The following is a 17,239-nucleotide window of genomic DNA, read 5'->3' on the forward strand; positions in this document are numbered from 1 at the left end:
AGAATCCACCAAACTATCAGGCAGTACATTCTAAATCTGAGTTACAGCTTAGAGAAAATAAATGTTTTTGCCAAAATCAAACCGATGTTGGCTGGTTATCAGCTCTTAACCCTCTATTTTACCCAGTTATTCAAATCATCTGGTTTTAAATATATCTACAAAATATCCACGTAACTGGCTCTGTTCTAAGGGGAATAGCCCCTGCTTCTGTAGTTTATTTACAAAATTACAATCCTTCTTCCCTAGGTCCATTCCAGTGAATTACTTCTGAACTCTCTCCAAAGTCTCCACCTCCTTGTTAAGATGGTTTCCCAGAAACAGACCCAAAGCTCCAGCTCTGTCTGAACTAGTGATTTGTAAAGGTTTGGTGTGATTTCCTGGCTTTTACACCATGCCTCAATTTAAAGTTTTTGGATTACTGCATACTTTGGAAATCTATCTTACTATCAACTTGTTTGCATAGATCATAGTCTTTTTCCTTGTACCCCCTGTAAAAATGTTTACTTATGGGATATTGTTATACCTCTCCCTTCATGAAAAGATTTGCCCACTTACAATATCTGCATTCAACTTTACCAATCAAGAATCCGCCATTTCTTTCGGGCAGTCTCTTGAAGACCATCAAGAAATAATTCAGCAAATAATTTCAAAATTGTACCTTGAACCTCAAGTGCAAGGTGACAAATCCTAATACTCAGTCCTGGGAGCTTCACCATACACTTCTCCTGGACTAAGGAAGTGTCATTAACCACAACTGTTCCCTAATTCTTAATTTTTTTTTTTAGCGTGTCGCACCAGACAGTCAGCCATTCTTGTCTGGCGTGTGGTGTCAGGATTGGTTTCCTTTCGGATTAACCGGGTCACGATATGAACGTTCTTGACTGGACCCTTGTTTTTTACGAGGCTGAGTGGCTAGTTCGACGCTTAACCCGGCACGGATGGAAAGCGTGCTTAGGGGGGTGGCCCGACTTGAATTTGAACTCGGGAGTCTTCGCTCCGGAGTCCGGCGCTGATGCCATTGTGCCACCAGCCGGCCACTAATTCTTATAAAATATATCCATACTGATTAATCCTGTGCACTTCCACTTTGTGAACTCGTCTTACTGAACGTGCGTCCAATGTGCAAATCTCCTACACTTCAGTCACCTGTCATTTTTGGGAACGTTATCAACAATTAAATCAAGTTAATCAGGAATAATTTTCCTTGAACAATTCTGCATTGGATCCTTTATTTGTTTCCTTCTGAACTTTTGATAGCTGGGACCACCTCTGTTTCCAAGGGGAATGGGATGACTACAGGCAGCAAAATCCCTTACTTCCCTCAGCAAACCAGAGGACAGTTCAGCCCACGTCTCTGCTGAACATGATGCCAAATTAAATGAATCCCTTCTGTCTGATCCACATGATCCGTATTAGACTATAAGATGTAGGAGCAGAATTGGGCCATTTGGCCCATTGGGTCTGCTCCACCATTTCATCATGACTGATCTATTTTCCTTTCAACCCCAATTTCCCACCTTCTCCCTGTATCCCTTTATGCCCTGAGTAATCAAGAATATATCAACCTCTGTATTAAATAAACCAATGACTGGCCTCCACAGCCACCTGTGGCAATGAATTCCACAGATTCGTCATTCTCTGGCTAAAGAAATTCCTCCTCATCTCCATTCTAAATGGGTTCCTCTAGTTTGAGGCTGTGTACCCTGATTTTAAACATCCTCCCCAAATCTACTCTATTAAGGCCTTTTAACATTTGATAGATTTCAATGAGATCCCCCCTCATTCTTCTGAATTCCAGTTAGTACAGGCCCAGAGCCATCAAACACTCCTATGATAAGCCTTTCAATCCTGGATTCATTTTCGTGAACCTCCTTTGAATTCCCTCCAACGAATGCACATCCTTTCTTAAGATTCCTCCATTTCCTGCACATTCATGTACCTATCTAAAAGCCCCCTTCAATGCCACCATTGTATGTACTTTAATGGAGCAGCCAGAACTACATACTATATCCAAGTGCATGGTTTTACACAGCTTCACTATGACTTTTTGACTCTTGTTCTCACTGCCTCGACTAATGAAGGCAAACATGCCATATGGCTTCCTGACCATTTTATCTGCTTGCGTTGTTACTTTCATAATTCTGTGGAATTCCCCTTCAGTGATGACTGCCTGTTCATTCTCCTTACCAATCTTTTTTGACTCTTTCAAAGAGAAGGTGGTTTGGGGACATGCATGGAAACTGTCCTCTGAGCAGTCTGTGCTTGAAAGGAACAGGATGGCGTTGGACTTGTTGAGAATCATTCAGTGTTGCAACCACTAGCACATTTTCATTGTAACGTACTGATGTGAATGAGTATTAATGAGAAGGATGTCCAATTGAATTGTTATTTCAAAGAGTTAGCATAGACATAGGAGGCTGAGTGGCCTGTTTCTGTGCTGTATCAATCTGTAGTTGAGGCCACATGATATTTTCCCCTTTTCAAGGTTGGCAAATTTCTTTCTCTGAAGGACCATTGAACTATTTGTGATTCTAAGACAGTTGAAAGGCTTCATGGTCACTTTTACTGATTGAAGTATTTTAAGATTCAAATTTTAAAACTAAGTTGAAATTCTTGAAGTACTTGTTCTTGACATTTCTTGTACCATTTCAGTAGTTGCAGCACTTTGGCAGTTTATCAGATCCTTCATTTCAATGTGGGATCGAAAGAGCTTTGCTGGTGACAATTCTGGAAGGCTTCAGATCTGTTATGAGAATGGATGGTAGTGAGTGTATTCAATGGATCAAAACCAATCAATCCAGTGACTGCAGGTCAGCTTCAGCCTTGTCAGTGATGCACAGAGTGTTCGGTAGTTAGTCATGGTCTGAGTTAATGAGGAGTTGTGCCCCATAGTGAGTCAGCATCATCCAGAAAAATGGAAGCAATAATTGTGGAGCACTGGACTTCTGTTGTTATCCTGTTATTGTTTTCATTAAGTGTTTTACTCTCATACACTGCAGTCTGCAGCTGATTATTAGATCTTTGTGTCATCTACAGGATTCAATAACTGCTTCCCCCTGCCTATAAATTGAACTTCCAGGGGGACTCATTCAAATAATGGTGATGGATAAACTGAAGGGTGAATTGATAAAAACCATCAATTCATCTGATTAATGCCGACTTGCAATGTTACAAATACACAACATTACGCTCCTTTTCCCAACAATGTTCCTGGCATGCATCCCGACAATCCGTTAATAAAGTTCGGCAAAGGCCTTTGGGGTATGATCCAACACATTTGGCTGACGTAATAGGTCCCATAGCTCTATATGAAATAAGAGCATAGTATTCATACTTACCCCACCATCACTCTCACTGTTATTGCTTTTGCCATTTTTGGGGAGCTTGCTTTGCACAAATTGACAACTGTGTTTCCTGTCTTGCAACAGCCATACACTTGAGATAAAAGGGACTATGTTGCAAAGGAGTTTGGAATGACTTAATAGTTATTATGAAAGAACTTGTCTTTGGCAGGAGCTGTTCATTCCCTTTCATTTTAATGCCTGACAGTGACCAGAGGGGGGCAGCAAATAACCTCCCACAAACATTACCTGCTCTTCTGAATGTTGTTGAGAGCAGATTTATTGTGGTGCTCTCTCTCCATTCATCCTGTCTTTGCTCCTGTTACATCTGGTTAGCAAGTGTACAGAGACTACCTCACTGTGCAGGGAAAGAGCAAGAAAGGGAGGAAGAAAGATGGTGGCAAAAAAAAAAGCAAGTGTGATGGATGGGAAAGTGGATGTGTGGGAAAGAGAAGGAAAAGAATGAGAAGTAGAGGGTGAAAAATGTATGGCAGATAGAGGCAGAAAGACTGTGAAAGTGAGCGTAAGTAAAAAGATCGCAAGAAGGAGACAGGGAGTGAGAAAAAGGAGAGAGAATCCATGAAATGCAAACCAGAAATCAGCAAAGAAAGAATAATGTTAAACCATTATTCTGTTTCCATTGAAGCTGAGCTGTGATCTAGTCAGGGTGCACCTTTGTTAAGACTGGCAGTTCTGGATTAGAGGTGGGCTGCATTTCAGTATCAGTATGCCAAACATGGCTTCTCGAACATGAGCTCCAACACTAGGTGGTTATTGCAGATTAAGTGTTACATACTGCAAAAAAAAAGAGATTATATCTCTGAAATTATGTCCACAATTTTGTGCCATTTGTCTTGTTTCCAGCAGCAACTGCATTCTGTAACCTTCTACCCACTTTCAGTACCTGTCTTTATCAAGGCTGCTGAATCTGTTTAGGTTGGCAAGGGGACTCATTTGGAGTGGGAAAACAAATCCAAATAGAAACAAGTGCCAGCTTGTCACAGAAGGATTTTGCAGCCTCTTTGTACTTTAAATAACATCCTTTTGCAGTCTTTAGAGATAGTCTAAATTAGAATATAGTGTAAAATATATGAAGAGAGAAAGGCAGGTGGAATGTGATAAGAGTCAACTAGGAGATGCTAAAGGTGAATATGTTGGGGGGGGGAAGGAAGTGATGAGTTTGGGAGGGTGATCTATTTTTCACATCGGGGCAGTGCTGCCCACTCATAATTGCCCTCTAAACCAACTGATTTGCTGAAACACTGAAGACAGTAGGAAGATTGATTAGAGGAGGGAGGACAAAATAGAGTGGTACAGCAGGGAAATGGGCCCTTCGTCCCATCTGGTCAATGGTGAGCAAGCTAGTCCCATTTGCCTGTGTGTGGTCCATATCCCTCTAAACCAGGGGTTCCCAACCTTTTTAATGCCATGGATCAATACTATTAAACAAGAGCTCTGTAGAGCCCAGGTTAGGGTCTAAACCATTCCTATCCAGGTGTCTATCCAAGTGCCTTTTAAAAGTTGTTACTGTACCTTGTCAGGTACTTCCTCTAACAACTTATTCCACATACTAACCACTCTTTGAGTGCAATTATTGCCTTTCAGGTCCTGGTAAATCTCTCCACTCTCACCTTAAATATGTTCTCTAGTTTTTGACTTCCCAGTATTACCTTATACACCATATGGAGGTGTATAAAATCATGAGAGCTATCACGACAGGGAGAATGTGCATAGTCTTTATAAAGAGATAATGGGATAAAGGCTGTGTGCATTCACCCTACCTATACTCCTCGTGATGTAATACAACTCCATAGGTGAATTCCTCATTCTCCTATTTTCCAATTCCTAGCCTGTTGAACCTCTCCCCATAACTCAGCGCCTGGAGGTAGAAAAGTAAACAGGAGGGTGTGGGCACAGGTGGAGCTGTTGCCTCACCTGCTCGACTTGATTCGATCCTGAGTCTGCGCCGTCTGCGTGGAGTTTGCATGTTCTTCCTGTGATCATGTGGTTCTCCTTTGGGTGCTCCAGTTCCCTCCCATATCCTGAAGGTGTGTCAGAAGGCTAGTTGCCTCTCATCTAGGTGGGTGGCAGGAAGATTGGTGGGTAGGGCATGCGAGACACAGTAAGGAGGGAATGGACGGATGAGAACGCTCTAAAAGTTAGCGTTGATTCAACGGGCTAAACAGCTTCCTTCCTCGCTGTCAGAAAATACGAGAAATAATAAATTAACTTGAGAAAAAAAAGGAAAGGGGAGCAGGGGAGGAAATTGCAAGATGAAGAGATGGGTAACCAGGGAGAGAGCACATGGAGATTACAATGTGCCTAACAGTCCTGTGTAGCTGTGGTCTGGAACTGGTCTGGTATCTGCAAAGTATTTAGCTGGATTTATTGACACAACCTTCACAATGTTAAGTGCAAATTTCAGATTTCAGCCATGACAGATGGTTTAATTTCACATCATCCCATTGCTCCTCTTAAATACAACTTTATAAAGGCAAAGCTTTGTGAAATTCTGAGAGGTTTAATGTGGATTTTCCAAATTATTGCAGTATTTAAGCTTCTAGTCTTCTCTTTCCACACACCGAGGATGTGAAATAATAACTCACATTTTCTATCAAGCAACATGCTCAAAACAATGCTGGCAGAAAACTGAAGCGACTGAATTGTCAATGTGTAAAGCCTCAAATAATAGAACAATTATGTTGTTAGTCAGTGTGAGTTTGTTAGATGCAGAACACAAGCCCCTAACTTAAAAGATAGAGGGAAAAAATAAGTAGATGAGACACCTTCATTGATTCAGGCAAACCTAACTAATCTGGATGTAAACATGGGGGGGGGGGGGCAGCCAAGCATCCATCAGTTTGTTGGATAAAATACTCCCAGCAACTCCTGTACATGCTGATTAAAATGTTTCCAGGACCCAGAGAATATTTCCACCAAAACTCCAAAGAAACTGAGAGAAAACCAACCACAACCACCTCCGTTTGTATAAAACCTTCAGTCCAGTACCCATCCCAAGCACCCTGTGCCCACACTCTCAAAGGAATATTGACACAAGATGACGATGGGAAAGTTTGGAAGTTTGTATTTAAAAAAGAGAGGGTAAAAGGCATTGCGTAAGGAAGGGCACCAAGGAGCTGAGGCCTTTAGTAGATGACAGCAAGGCTATGCCAGTGGAGGAATAATTAAAAGTAGGTTGTGTTTCTGGTGACGTAACGTTGAAGCATAGTGGCCAGGAGTGTGCTGGGCAAGTGAAGTCTATATGTAAAAAGATGAAGGATTCAGTAACAAATGGGAGGTGGAGTCTATGAAAGCTTTAGAGGTTGTAACAATGGGTCTCAGTCATAGCCCCATGGTCCGCTCTACAAATAGGCTCAAAGGTTGTCATGAAAATGGTCCAAGACTTCAGTCAGTTTTGGACAGTTGGTAGGAAAAGGGATGGAGATGGTGGCTAAGGAACCAAGTTTGTGATGGAGACCCTGAGTCTTCCGAATATGTTTGGAGGAAATCCCTGCTCATCCAGTGTCAGGCGTTGGACAAATTCAATGACAATTCAGACACGATAAGCAGTCAGAAGGTAGCGTTGAGACAGGGTTAGTCACAGAATCACCGTGACACAGTGTGGAAAGTAGCCCTTTGATTCACCGACCCTGAGCTGATCCAAACGACCATTTACACTGATGCTCTTTATTCACCCTGCATCCCCATCAATTTCCCCTGGATTCCATCACCCTATTGGACAATTCACAGCAGCCAAGGAACCAAGCAACTTGCTCGTCTTTGGGATGTGGGAGGAAATCAGATTAAATACACATTCATAGGGGAATGGCCGAGTTCAGAATGCAAAGGTCAAGGTGGAACCTGGGTCACTGGAACTGTGAGGCCATGGTTCTACCAGCCGTACCACTGTTACCAGTGAGTGTGCTTCCAGCTGGTGACTGGGCAGCTGAGGGAAAGCACTTTGAGGGGCATCGGGCAGAATGGCGTTTGCAATGGGACACTCACAACATGCTGGAGGGAATCTGCAGGTCAAGCAGCATCCGTGGAAAGGAATAAACAGTTGGCATTTTGGTCTGAAATCCTTCATGAGGATTAGAAAGGAAGGGGGAAGAAGCCAGAATAAGAAGGAGGAGCAGTACAAGCTAGAAGGTGATAGGTAAAGTGAGGTGAGGGGGAAGGTGGCTGTTACTCTGGATTTCCAGCATCTACAAAATCTGCTGTTTATGATTTGCAATGGGACAGTTGTCAATGCTGTTACTGACCAGCGGTGGGGATTCTCTAACGGTGACCGAAAACTGCGGGGAATTAGGAATATTCCCAACAACTGCAGGTGGAAAACACAGGAATTAGATAGGGAAAAGGGGAAACTGTTAGAAAGTGTGGTCAGGGAGAGGAGGGAGGGACAGAAGAGGATTAGTAGGATGGTGTAGGTAAGGAGAGAGGAAAGTGAGGAGTAGAGGGCAGGGATGAGCTGGAGTGGAGGTGGATGGAGGGGTGGCAGGATAGGAAGCATCTGAGGGTAGAGAGGAGAAATAATAATGGGGAGGGAAGAAGAAAGAGAGCAATGAGAGTGGGCGGGGAAAGGATGGAAAAGGGCTAGGAGAGGGAATAGGAGGAGGGAGAGGCACAGGGTGTAGAGAGGAAAGGAGGAGGAGAGTAAGGTGTGGAGGTTGGGAGGGAGAAAGCGGAGACGGAAGGATAGAGAAGGGAACGACGGAGGAAAGCGCAGGGAGGAGGGTGGTGAGGAAGAGCAGAGAATGGGAGACTAGGAATGAGGAATGAAGGTTGGAAGAGCTGGCGAGTGGAGAGTGAGGGGCGGAGTGGAGATGGGAGGAGAGGAGGAGGAGGAGGTGGAGAGAGGAGGAGATGAGAGGCAGGGGCCAGCGCTCAGGACCAGCTGCCCCGCACATCGCGGAGACGCGGCGCTGCCGGCAGCGGCTCTCACCTGGGCTGCTCGCTGCCGACTGGCGGATCGCTCAGCCGGATCCCCGGGGCAGATGCTCCGCGCCGTGTCAGGGAGCGGCAGTCGGCGGACTCTCTGACCATGAAGCGGAGATGCTTCCCGTGCTAAGCGGGCTGTGGCTGCGGATGGACTCTGCCACAACCAGGAGGATCCAAACTGCAATTTGTAAGAACAAAAACCTGTGATAATCCGGGGGGGAAAGAGAGGAAAAACAAGAGGGGAAGCAAGACAGGAGCTAACGTTGGGACCGGAACAGCATGTGCCTTGGACTGAAATAAATCAGAGGTCATTTCGTTCCATCAGAATTAGATGGGGACAGTTTGTTGCAACGGCTCATGCTATACTTGGAGTGAGAAGATGTCTCTCAACTGTTATCGGAGCAGCATTGCTGACAGAAATGGCTTTCTGGTCCAGTGCAACAGTCCCGCCATATAAAGTATCACAGCGGGTGCTCTTTGCCTTTACACTCTCTCTCTCCCTCACCTATGTGTGCTACACTTTGATGAGTTGCTACACCTCCATCCGGTTCCCATTGCACGACACCGGCTACCTGTCCCAGTCCCGGGCCGAGCAGAGGGCGGAGGAGGCGGCTGAGGAGAGACCGACCTCCCCAAGGCTCCGGGTCAGGGTGGAGACGGTCAGTTCGGCCGGGCCGCCGGCAGAGGCTGCAGGCAGCACGGGAGGTTGGAGAGCCGCCAGCCCGCCTCAGCTATCCACGGTGCAGAACTGGCTGGAGAGGGACGTCCAGGAATCGAGTACCCCTGACTTTGGCGTGCAACGCCTTCCTCAGGCCATCATCATTGGCGTGAAGAAAGGAGGGACGAGGGCGCTGCTGGAGGCGATCCGAGTGCACCCGGACGTTAGGGCAGTCGGGGTCGAGCCCCACTTCTTCGACAGACACTACGACAAGGGGCTGGAATGGTACAGGTAAGGTACAAACTGCCTGAGTGAGTCGGACACCCCACCACAGACCCGTGACGCTGCACCGGCGCCCAACGAGTTAAAATGTTTTGGCTCTGCACAGTTGATTTATAATCCGCCAGCTCAAAGCTTGGAGCTTAATTGGAGCGCGCCCGTGCTGCGTCCAATGCATGCGAGGAGAAATGCAACATGTATGGTGGCAAAATGTGTTCCGCTGCCCTGCTCAGCCGGTGCGGCGCGTCCACGCTGCACTTCATACAATGTGCTTCCCTCCTCAGTGCGTGCACCGGTTCAGTTCGGTTCGGGCTATCCGCATTCCTCTGGGGTGACACACACACACAACTCCCGGGGATTGCGAATTCGCCCGAGATTCACCTCCGCATTCTGGGGCAGCGGACAAAGTAACTGAAAACACCCCCCCCCTCCCGGCACAGCCCTGGAATCAATCAATGCTCCCCGCTCAGTTGCGAGAGATTGAAGCAGCTGCGAAAGAGAGATGGGTTAAGAATGATCGTTGGGATCTTTACATGATTATTGGACGTACAGCTACTGGGGTAGAATGTAAGACTAATGAGTATATTTGTGCGCATTTCTCCACCTGAGAAGGGCTTGGGGCAAAGCACCGAGGCAGCTTACCCCCATTATAGGGCAGAAGTGGACCAGGGCTGCGGGAGGGAGGTACCGCGTTTATCTTTTTAATGCCAGCTTTCACGGACAGGAAGGTGCATTATAATCCTGGATAGAGTGCTTGCATTATCCTACTGAAATCAGACTGCACGATGTGATCTGTATCATGATATACGGCGAGCTATGTGTGACTTGTCAAAGTGAGGATCCCGCGGAAGACGACTTTCTGTGCCTCTATAACTGGAGAATCCACCCGGGACTTTTGAACTGTGCTGGCAGTGATATGGAGTCTCCGTGTAGACCGGGAGAGTCGGTAACCACGGGAGAAAGGTTTAAACTCTATGGCAAAATAATTCAAAAAAAAGCAAGCCTATCTTTTCCCGGCAAATTGTGACCTGGGAGGGCAGAATCGGTGGGAACTTTTCAAAGGGATTTGGATGAACAGTCGAAAAAAATGTAGAGGGGGCAAGTCTTGGAGAGTGGGCTAACTGCATTTTCATTCATTCGGTAGCGATTCAGCAACAAAATCGCTGCTGCAAGTCGCTGAAGTAAAGAGCGAATTCGCTACTTAGAAACGGGGATATATGAGACAAATCAGCCCTCACCAAGAACGAGACCGTTGGTGTCGCTTGTTCCTGCTTTCTCCCCGCATCCGTCGATCTCTGTAACATCTCTGACTGTTTGAGAATATTTAATAATCTGTCCTTAGTTTCCCTTGTGGCAGGGAATTCCACACGCTCACTTTTCTTTGGCTGGAGAAATCTCCCATTATCTCATGATCCCTGGTTCTGGACTTCCTCATCACTGGGAATTTCCCTTCGCATCCGGCCTATCCAGTGCCGGCGGAATTTCATAAGGTTCAATGAACTCCCGTCTCCTTATTGACGTTAGCGAATATATGCCCAATCTAGCAAAACAAAATAATAATACGAGCTGGTGGAGAAACCGGGTCAGGGGCAGCATCTGTTGAGGAAAACGGACCCTCAACATTTTGGGTCAAAACAGTCTTGCCAAGCCAGAGATTAGTCTGATTAAACTTCACTGTATTCCCTCCATATCAAAGACAAGAAGAGCTGAACTGCACACAGTAGGGAAGGTGTGATGTTGTTTAGTCCCTGTACAATTTCAATGAGACATCCCACCTCCTGTACTTAAATCACCTCACTATCTGCATGTCTGACTTCAGTGACTAGGGATCACATTCACCCAGGTCTCATTGCACCTTTCCCTTTCCAAAACTATTGGCATTCAGGTAATAATCTGTCACCCTGTTTTTGTTTGCTATCAGAGCAGATTACTTCACATTTACTCACATTATACTGCACCTGCCATACGTTTGCCCACTCACTTAACTGTCTAAATCACACTGGAGCCTCCCTTCATACTGCTCACAGCTCACACTCCCATCCAGCTCCGCACCACTTGCACACTTGCAAATAATTCCCTAATCTCGGGAATACACAGCAGATCAGACAGGAGAGAGGGAGAGGGAGAAGGAGAGATATGGATATGGCACAGAAACAATAAATATTTCAGGTCAATAACTTCTCACTGGGACAATGAAATGAATGGTTTCCTAACCAGTGTTCCTCTATAACCTCTACATTATGACTCCATTCCTCTCAGCTTGTATATTGAGCACCCTAATGTCTGTATCCTGAAAGACCCCAGTCTGTGTCTAAGGTCTTGAGAGCTTCAATTGTATGGGTGAAGCTGCATCCACTGCCCCATGTGAAGATGTGCCTTCACTAAATCCCAACCTGTATCTCTCCTGTGGTCTCTCATCCTGAGGACCACTTCATATCTCAGAGGCTCAACCCAGCAGCTGTAGCAGTCTATAGGACAGGATAGTCTTCACTGGAGACAGCAGAGAGAAACAGGAAGTAAGAGAAGGAAAGCTTGAAAGAGTGAGATGATAAAATTCCCTTTATTTTCACACACTTCCTCAGCCTGTCTCTGTAATCTTCTCCAATTCACAGCCCACGGGGGTCTCGGTGGTTCTCCAATTCCGACTCTTACATAACCTGTACGTCCACATTCCACCTACTGGACAAGAGGATGTGTATACAGTTGGAAGCCCCTGACATTTTTAAATCTTTCTCTAAATGTCTCTACTTTCCTTTGTTCTTTTATGATGAGCCCCAGCTCTTTGACGAGATCTCTGGTCACCTGTCCTTGCATTCAGTATGGTAGTGTCAGTATTTGATTCATCTCCTGTGAAACTCTTCCAAATGTTATAAGTGTGCTCATTGTTGTGTTTGAGGGGCCACATTATTACACTCTGACCTTTAATGGAGACAGATAGCTCCTCCCTCACCTCCTCAGTGGCATTAGCTTCTCACTGACCCTTTGACTGATTGTGACCTTATTCCAATGCTCAGAAACTACAGCCTAGTGAAACAAGACTTGCTGGTCATATCGGGAACCTGTACTCTCGTAATCAGTGAGTTGTTACTGACAGAATGGTGATTCTGATAAGTTACTGGCCTTGAAATCGAATGGATGCGTCATGAGTCATGAGCTGTTTTTAACTGGGAAATCCACACTGAGCACGAACAAAAAAGTGTAACACAGACTTATTTAACAAAAAGCCACACATAACTGTGGAATCTCAAGCTCAGTTGTTGAGTCACCACACGTGTAGTATTACAGGGAGATTAAGAAGAGAGAATATTTTGGAAGTAGCTCTCTCCATGACGTGCGTTGCTCAAGTGTAAAGCGTGGTTGGTTGTTGTCTGAGTTGTATGAATGGGACAGAATGGAACTGACATTTGGCTGGAAGCATTGGAAAGATGCACAGCAAGAGACAGAATTTTATGGTCCTCCCTCATTATTTTATGTTTCATTATTTACCTCAGTTTGGAGAGTCCGAAGGTTGTTACTTAAGTACAATAGACAGGATCTCCTGGTTGCCACCCACTTCAACTCTGCTTCACATTTCCATTCGGATATGTCCGTACATGGCCTCCTCTACTGCCATGATGAGGCTAAACTCAGGTTGGAGGAGCAACACCTCATATACTGTCTAGGTAGTCTCCAGCCCCTTGGTATGAACTTAGAATTCTCCAACTTCTGGTAATTCCCTCCCCCTCCCTTCCCCTATCCCTATTTCACTCAGCCTTCTCCCCCAGCTGCCTATCACCTCCCTCATGGTTCCGCCTCCTTCTACTACCCATTGTGCTTTCCCCTATTCCTTCTTCACCTTTCCTGCCTATCCCCTCCCCCACCCCTTTATCTTTCCCCTTACTGGTTTTTCACCTGGAACCTACCAGCCTTCTCCTTCCCATCCTCCCCCCACCTTCTTTACCCCTTCCCTCTTCAGTCCTGACGAAGGGTTCTGGCCGGAAACGTTGACTGATCATTTCCACAGATGCTGCCCGACCTGCTGAGTTCCTCCAGTGTGTTGTGAGTGTTGCTTTGACCCCAGCATCTGTAGAGTATTTTTTGTTTACTGAAGTACAGCTTGCAGCCTTGAGGAAATAGAAGGAGCTCACCTGACCCCTCAAACCTGATCTAGCCCAGTCTTTGATATTTCAAATATCTCCACTGTGAATATTCTCACATAATCTCCATCCCTCAGGAGCAGAGAATTCCAAAGATTTGCTACCCTCAGAGAGGAAAAATTTCCATGCATCATAGTTTCACCTGACTGGCCCCTTATCTTGAACTGTGGTCTCATTGGTGAGTCTCCCACCAGCTGGCTTCCATAGTGAAGGTCCAAGTTGTAGGTAAAGATGAAGGTTCAATCGTTTAAATGCTAAATCTGTTTTGATCCTTCTATGATGATAGGGATGGATCTAACATTTCAAGTTTTGTAGCTGTAATTTTGCACCTGCCACTATTCTGATTAAACTAACTTTGATTGGTTTGTATGTGAGCATCAAGTGGTCAGGGTTAGTTATGGAACTTTGAACTTTAGGCAACAGTCACTAGCAGCTGAGACACTGTCAAGTGTAAGAGAGGTGTTGTCCCAGGATGACAGTTCATTCTGACTGTCTAGTTCTCCACATTTTCCTGACTTACATTTCCTGCACTCTTTGCCCCTGTAGTTTCAAGAATTTGTTGCTTTACTCAAATTAGAGATTTCTTTTCATATTTTCTTACATCATAAAAGGAGGGGGAAACTGGCTGACTGCATCAATGCCTGTTTTGAGAGTAAACTAATCAATCACATTCAGCCTCTTATTTCCCAGTAACCTATTTCCTCCCACATGTCCATCAACTCCAGCCTGAGTCTCCAAACACCTACTTACTCCAGGGGCAATTTATCTGCCAATTTGCACAACTTTAGAATGTACGATGGAACAGGAACATCCTGAGGAGACCCACGCAACCTCAGGGTATTGGAGCATTTGGTTACTAATTGTGGGCTGAGGTCCTGGACCTCACAATTTACCTTGTCATCTCCCTTGTACGTTATTATATACCTGCGCTACATTTTCTGCTATTGCTTTCTATTGTACTACCTCGATACACCAACATAATGAAACGTACTGTAAGGGTGGCATGTGATGATAATAACCAATTTGCCAATTTATAACACATACAGAAGCATTTGTTAATATCAGGTTTGAACTTGGGTCACTAGAGTTGTGAGGCGGCAGCATTACTTGCTGAGCCACTGAGCTGTGGCCTTCTGTAACCATGGAGATGGGCTATTCCAACATCCATAGCAGGGTCAAAATCCCTCCTAGTTCTCTGATTTCAATAACTATGGTTCACTATGGTTCTACATGCTGGTAGAGTTACATCTGTGTAGACCCTTGGAGAGAATATGGGTAATTGTTAACAAAAGAGGTGGGTAACAAAAAACTGTAAGGCAATATGGTGAACCAGGCTGCAGATGGGAATGCTCCAAGGATGGATGGCAGTGGGAGATAGGTAAGAGTGTGTCTCTGCTAACATTTTGAGAGCCAGCAATAGGATGAATCAGAAAAGGTCCACGAGTTTTGGGTGCAACTTGGCAAAACTGTAGAGAGGAGTGAGAACTTTCAGGAGTTGGCATTTGGAGCTGAGGTAACGTGTGGAGAGAACTGACCACAGACACAAGCATGAGTTCAGGAGAGATGGGAAAGGATGCGGGAAATCTTAGGCTGCCGGCTGGGCAAGGGATACACTGGCCTGTTAAGTGGCAGCCTGCCTTCCTATTTTCATTCTAACACTGTGCTTCTGTTCTTTGAAGTTTTTTTTATTGAATTCTGCCCAAAATGCAGAGAGTTATGTGTAGGATCACCTTTCATTCACATAACTAAAGGTGGCATTCATGCATTGCAGATCTTCCTGCTCTGTGCATTTCCTATTATGTGCTTCACTCTCCATAACCAAAAGTCACACAATAATCCAGCAGCATTTACTTATTTGCATTCAGAAATTCAGATGACAGTGAATCACTTCCAATGCTTATGTATTCATGGAGTGAAGTTCACTCAACCTGGCACTCCGGGCTAGAAATAGGTCAGGTGAGAGCTACTTCACTGCAGTGCCGACTATTCAACCCAGAAATCATTTGGTCTCAGATTCACCCTGCGATTTGGTGCTAGATGGCAGACCATGACAAATACTGTATTTGTTTTATAGTTTTCAAGACTTAAAAAAAAACAGTCTTCATTAGGGAAGACTGCCGATTTTTGCCGTGCATATAAAACCATACACAACTCTACTGATGTTAACCCAGCTTTCTGATGTTCCCACCAGGTAATTCTTCTCTCCAGTGTAAAGCTCTGCTGATGTGCATCCAGCAAGCAGCTCACACCCTCAGTTAGTGACCCCACTCTCCAATGCCCTGTGTTGCTGAATTTAGCTGCACAGATGCTAATTCAATAAATCACTTCTAGAGTTAGGTCCTCACTCTTGATATCCTCATAGAGTCACACAGCAAGGAAACAGAGCCCTCAGCCCATTATGTCCTTGCCAAGCATTGTGCTTATTAATAGTTATTCCATTAATATGCATTCAGTCCATGCTCGTCTCTACTGTGGCAATGCAAATGCTTGTCTGGAAGTTTCACAAATGTTATCAGTTCACAGGCAGACCATTCCAGATATCAGCCAGCACTCTCTGTGTGGAACATTTCTACCTCAGATTCCCTTTAAACCTCCTCACCTTATCTCTACCCACTTTTATTGTATAGCCCTGCCATGGGAAAAGAGATTCTTACTATGTACCTAAACTACTTCCATCATTTTGTAGCCCGCTCTCTGGTTATCGCTCAATCGCCTACACTCCAGCAGAAACGAGTGCACTGTAGTGACTCTAACTGCACTGTTAATTCAGTATCTTGGTAAACCCATATGCTAGCGACAAGCTACAACTTGCAACCCCACTTTTCTGCTTTTGGCTTTATTTGGTTAAAGAGTCTCTTTGTGTCCAGGAACTATAGAAGTCATTTCTGTGTCCCTGGGATATTTGAAGTCTACGTTTGTCTTCTGCACTTGGAGTGTCAGTTTGCAAGTCCCACTTTGGAGTTTGATTGCAGCCATGCCATGTTTTACCTCTTGAATTGCTGTCTTTCTGATGTAAGTATTTCCCGCGTTGTGTGGATGTGTTTAGACATAAGAACATCAGGAATAGGGGCAGGCTGCAGGGTCTTTTGGACATTGAGCCTACTTTGCCATTTCATGTGTTCATGGCTGACCTGCCATAATCTTATTGAATGGCAAACCTAACTGTCAACTTCCAGTTATCTCTGTGGGTGATGATCTCCGAGTCATTGGTTTGCCCATAAGACATAGGAATTCTAATGAGCATTGCTCTGTTACCTCTGTTTCTCATCTTCCTCCAGTAATATGCAATTTTCTACCACTGAATATAATCAAAACTGCATGCAGGTGTAATTCCATAAGACCATAAGACACAGGAGCAGAATTAGGCCATTTGGCTCATTGAGTCTGCTCCACCATTCAATTGTGGCTGAATTATTTTCCCTGACAACCCCATTCTCCTGCTTTCTCCAGTAACATCTGATGCTCTTATTAATCAAGAACCTATCAACCTCCAATCTAAATATACCCAGTTACATCTATGGAAATGAATTCCACAGGATCACCACCCTCTGACTAAAGAAATTCCTTCTCATCCCTGCTCTAAAGGGACATCCTCTGGCACCAGACTCTCTCACTATTGGAAATATTCCCTCCACATCCACTCAATCTAGGCTTTTCAATGTTCAGTAGGTTTCAATGAGATGCTCTCTCTGGATCCTCTCCAGTGCCAGCACATTATTTCTTAGAAAAAGGACCCTAAACTGCTCATAATACTCAAATGCTGTCTGACCAATGCCTTATAAAGCCACAGCATTACATCCTTACTTTTATATTCTAGACCTCTTTAAATAAACGGTCATCTTCCTTACTAACGACTCAACCTACAAGTTAATCTTCATGAACTC

General features: G+C 44.9%; 1 protein-coding gene across 1 annotated transcript in view; it reads left to right on the forward strand.

Moving 5' to 3' along the window:
- The first annotated feature begins 8,219 nt into the window (after positions 1-8,219).
- Positions 8,220-17,239, forward strand: part of LOC134351882 (heparan sulfate glucosamine 3-O-sulfotransferase 4-like) — a 221,187-nt gene continuing 212,167 nt past the window's right edge. The window contains exon 1 of the mRNA XM_063058734.1: positions 8,220-9,231. Within this exon, the coding sequence (XP_062914804.1) occupies positions 8,702-9,231 (530 nt within the window). The 5' untranslated portion in view covers positions 8,220-8,701. The remainder of the gene's footprint in view (positions 9,232-17,239) is intronic.

Source organism: Mobula hypostoma, chromosome 9, assembly GCF_963921235.1.
Source record: "Mobula hypostoma chromosome 9, sMobHyp1.1, whole genome shotgun sequence".
Classification (NCBI taxonomy): Eukaryota; Metazoa; Chordata; class Chondrichthyes; order Myliobatiformes; family Myliobatidae; genus Mobula; species Mobula hypostoma.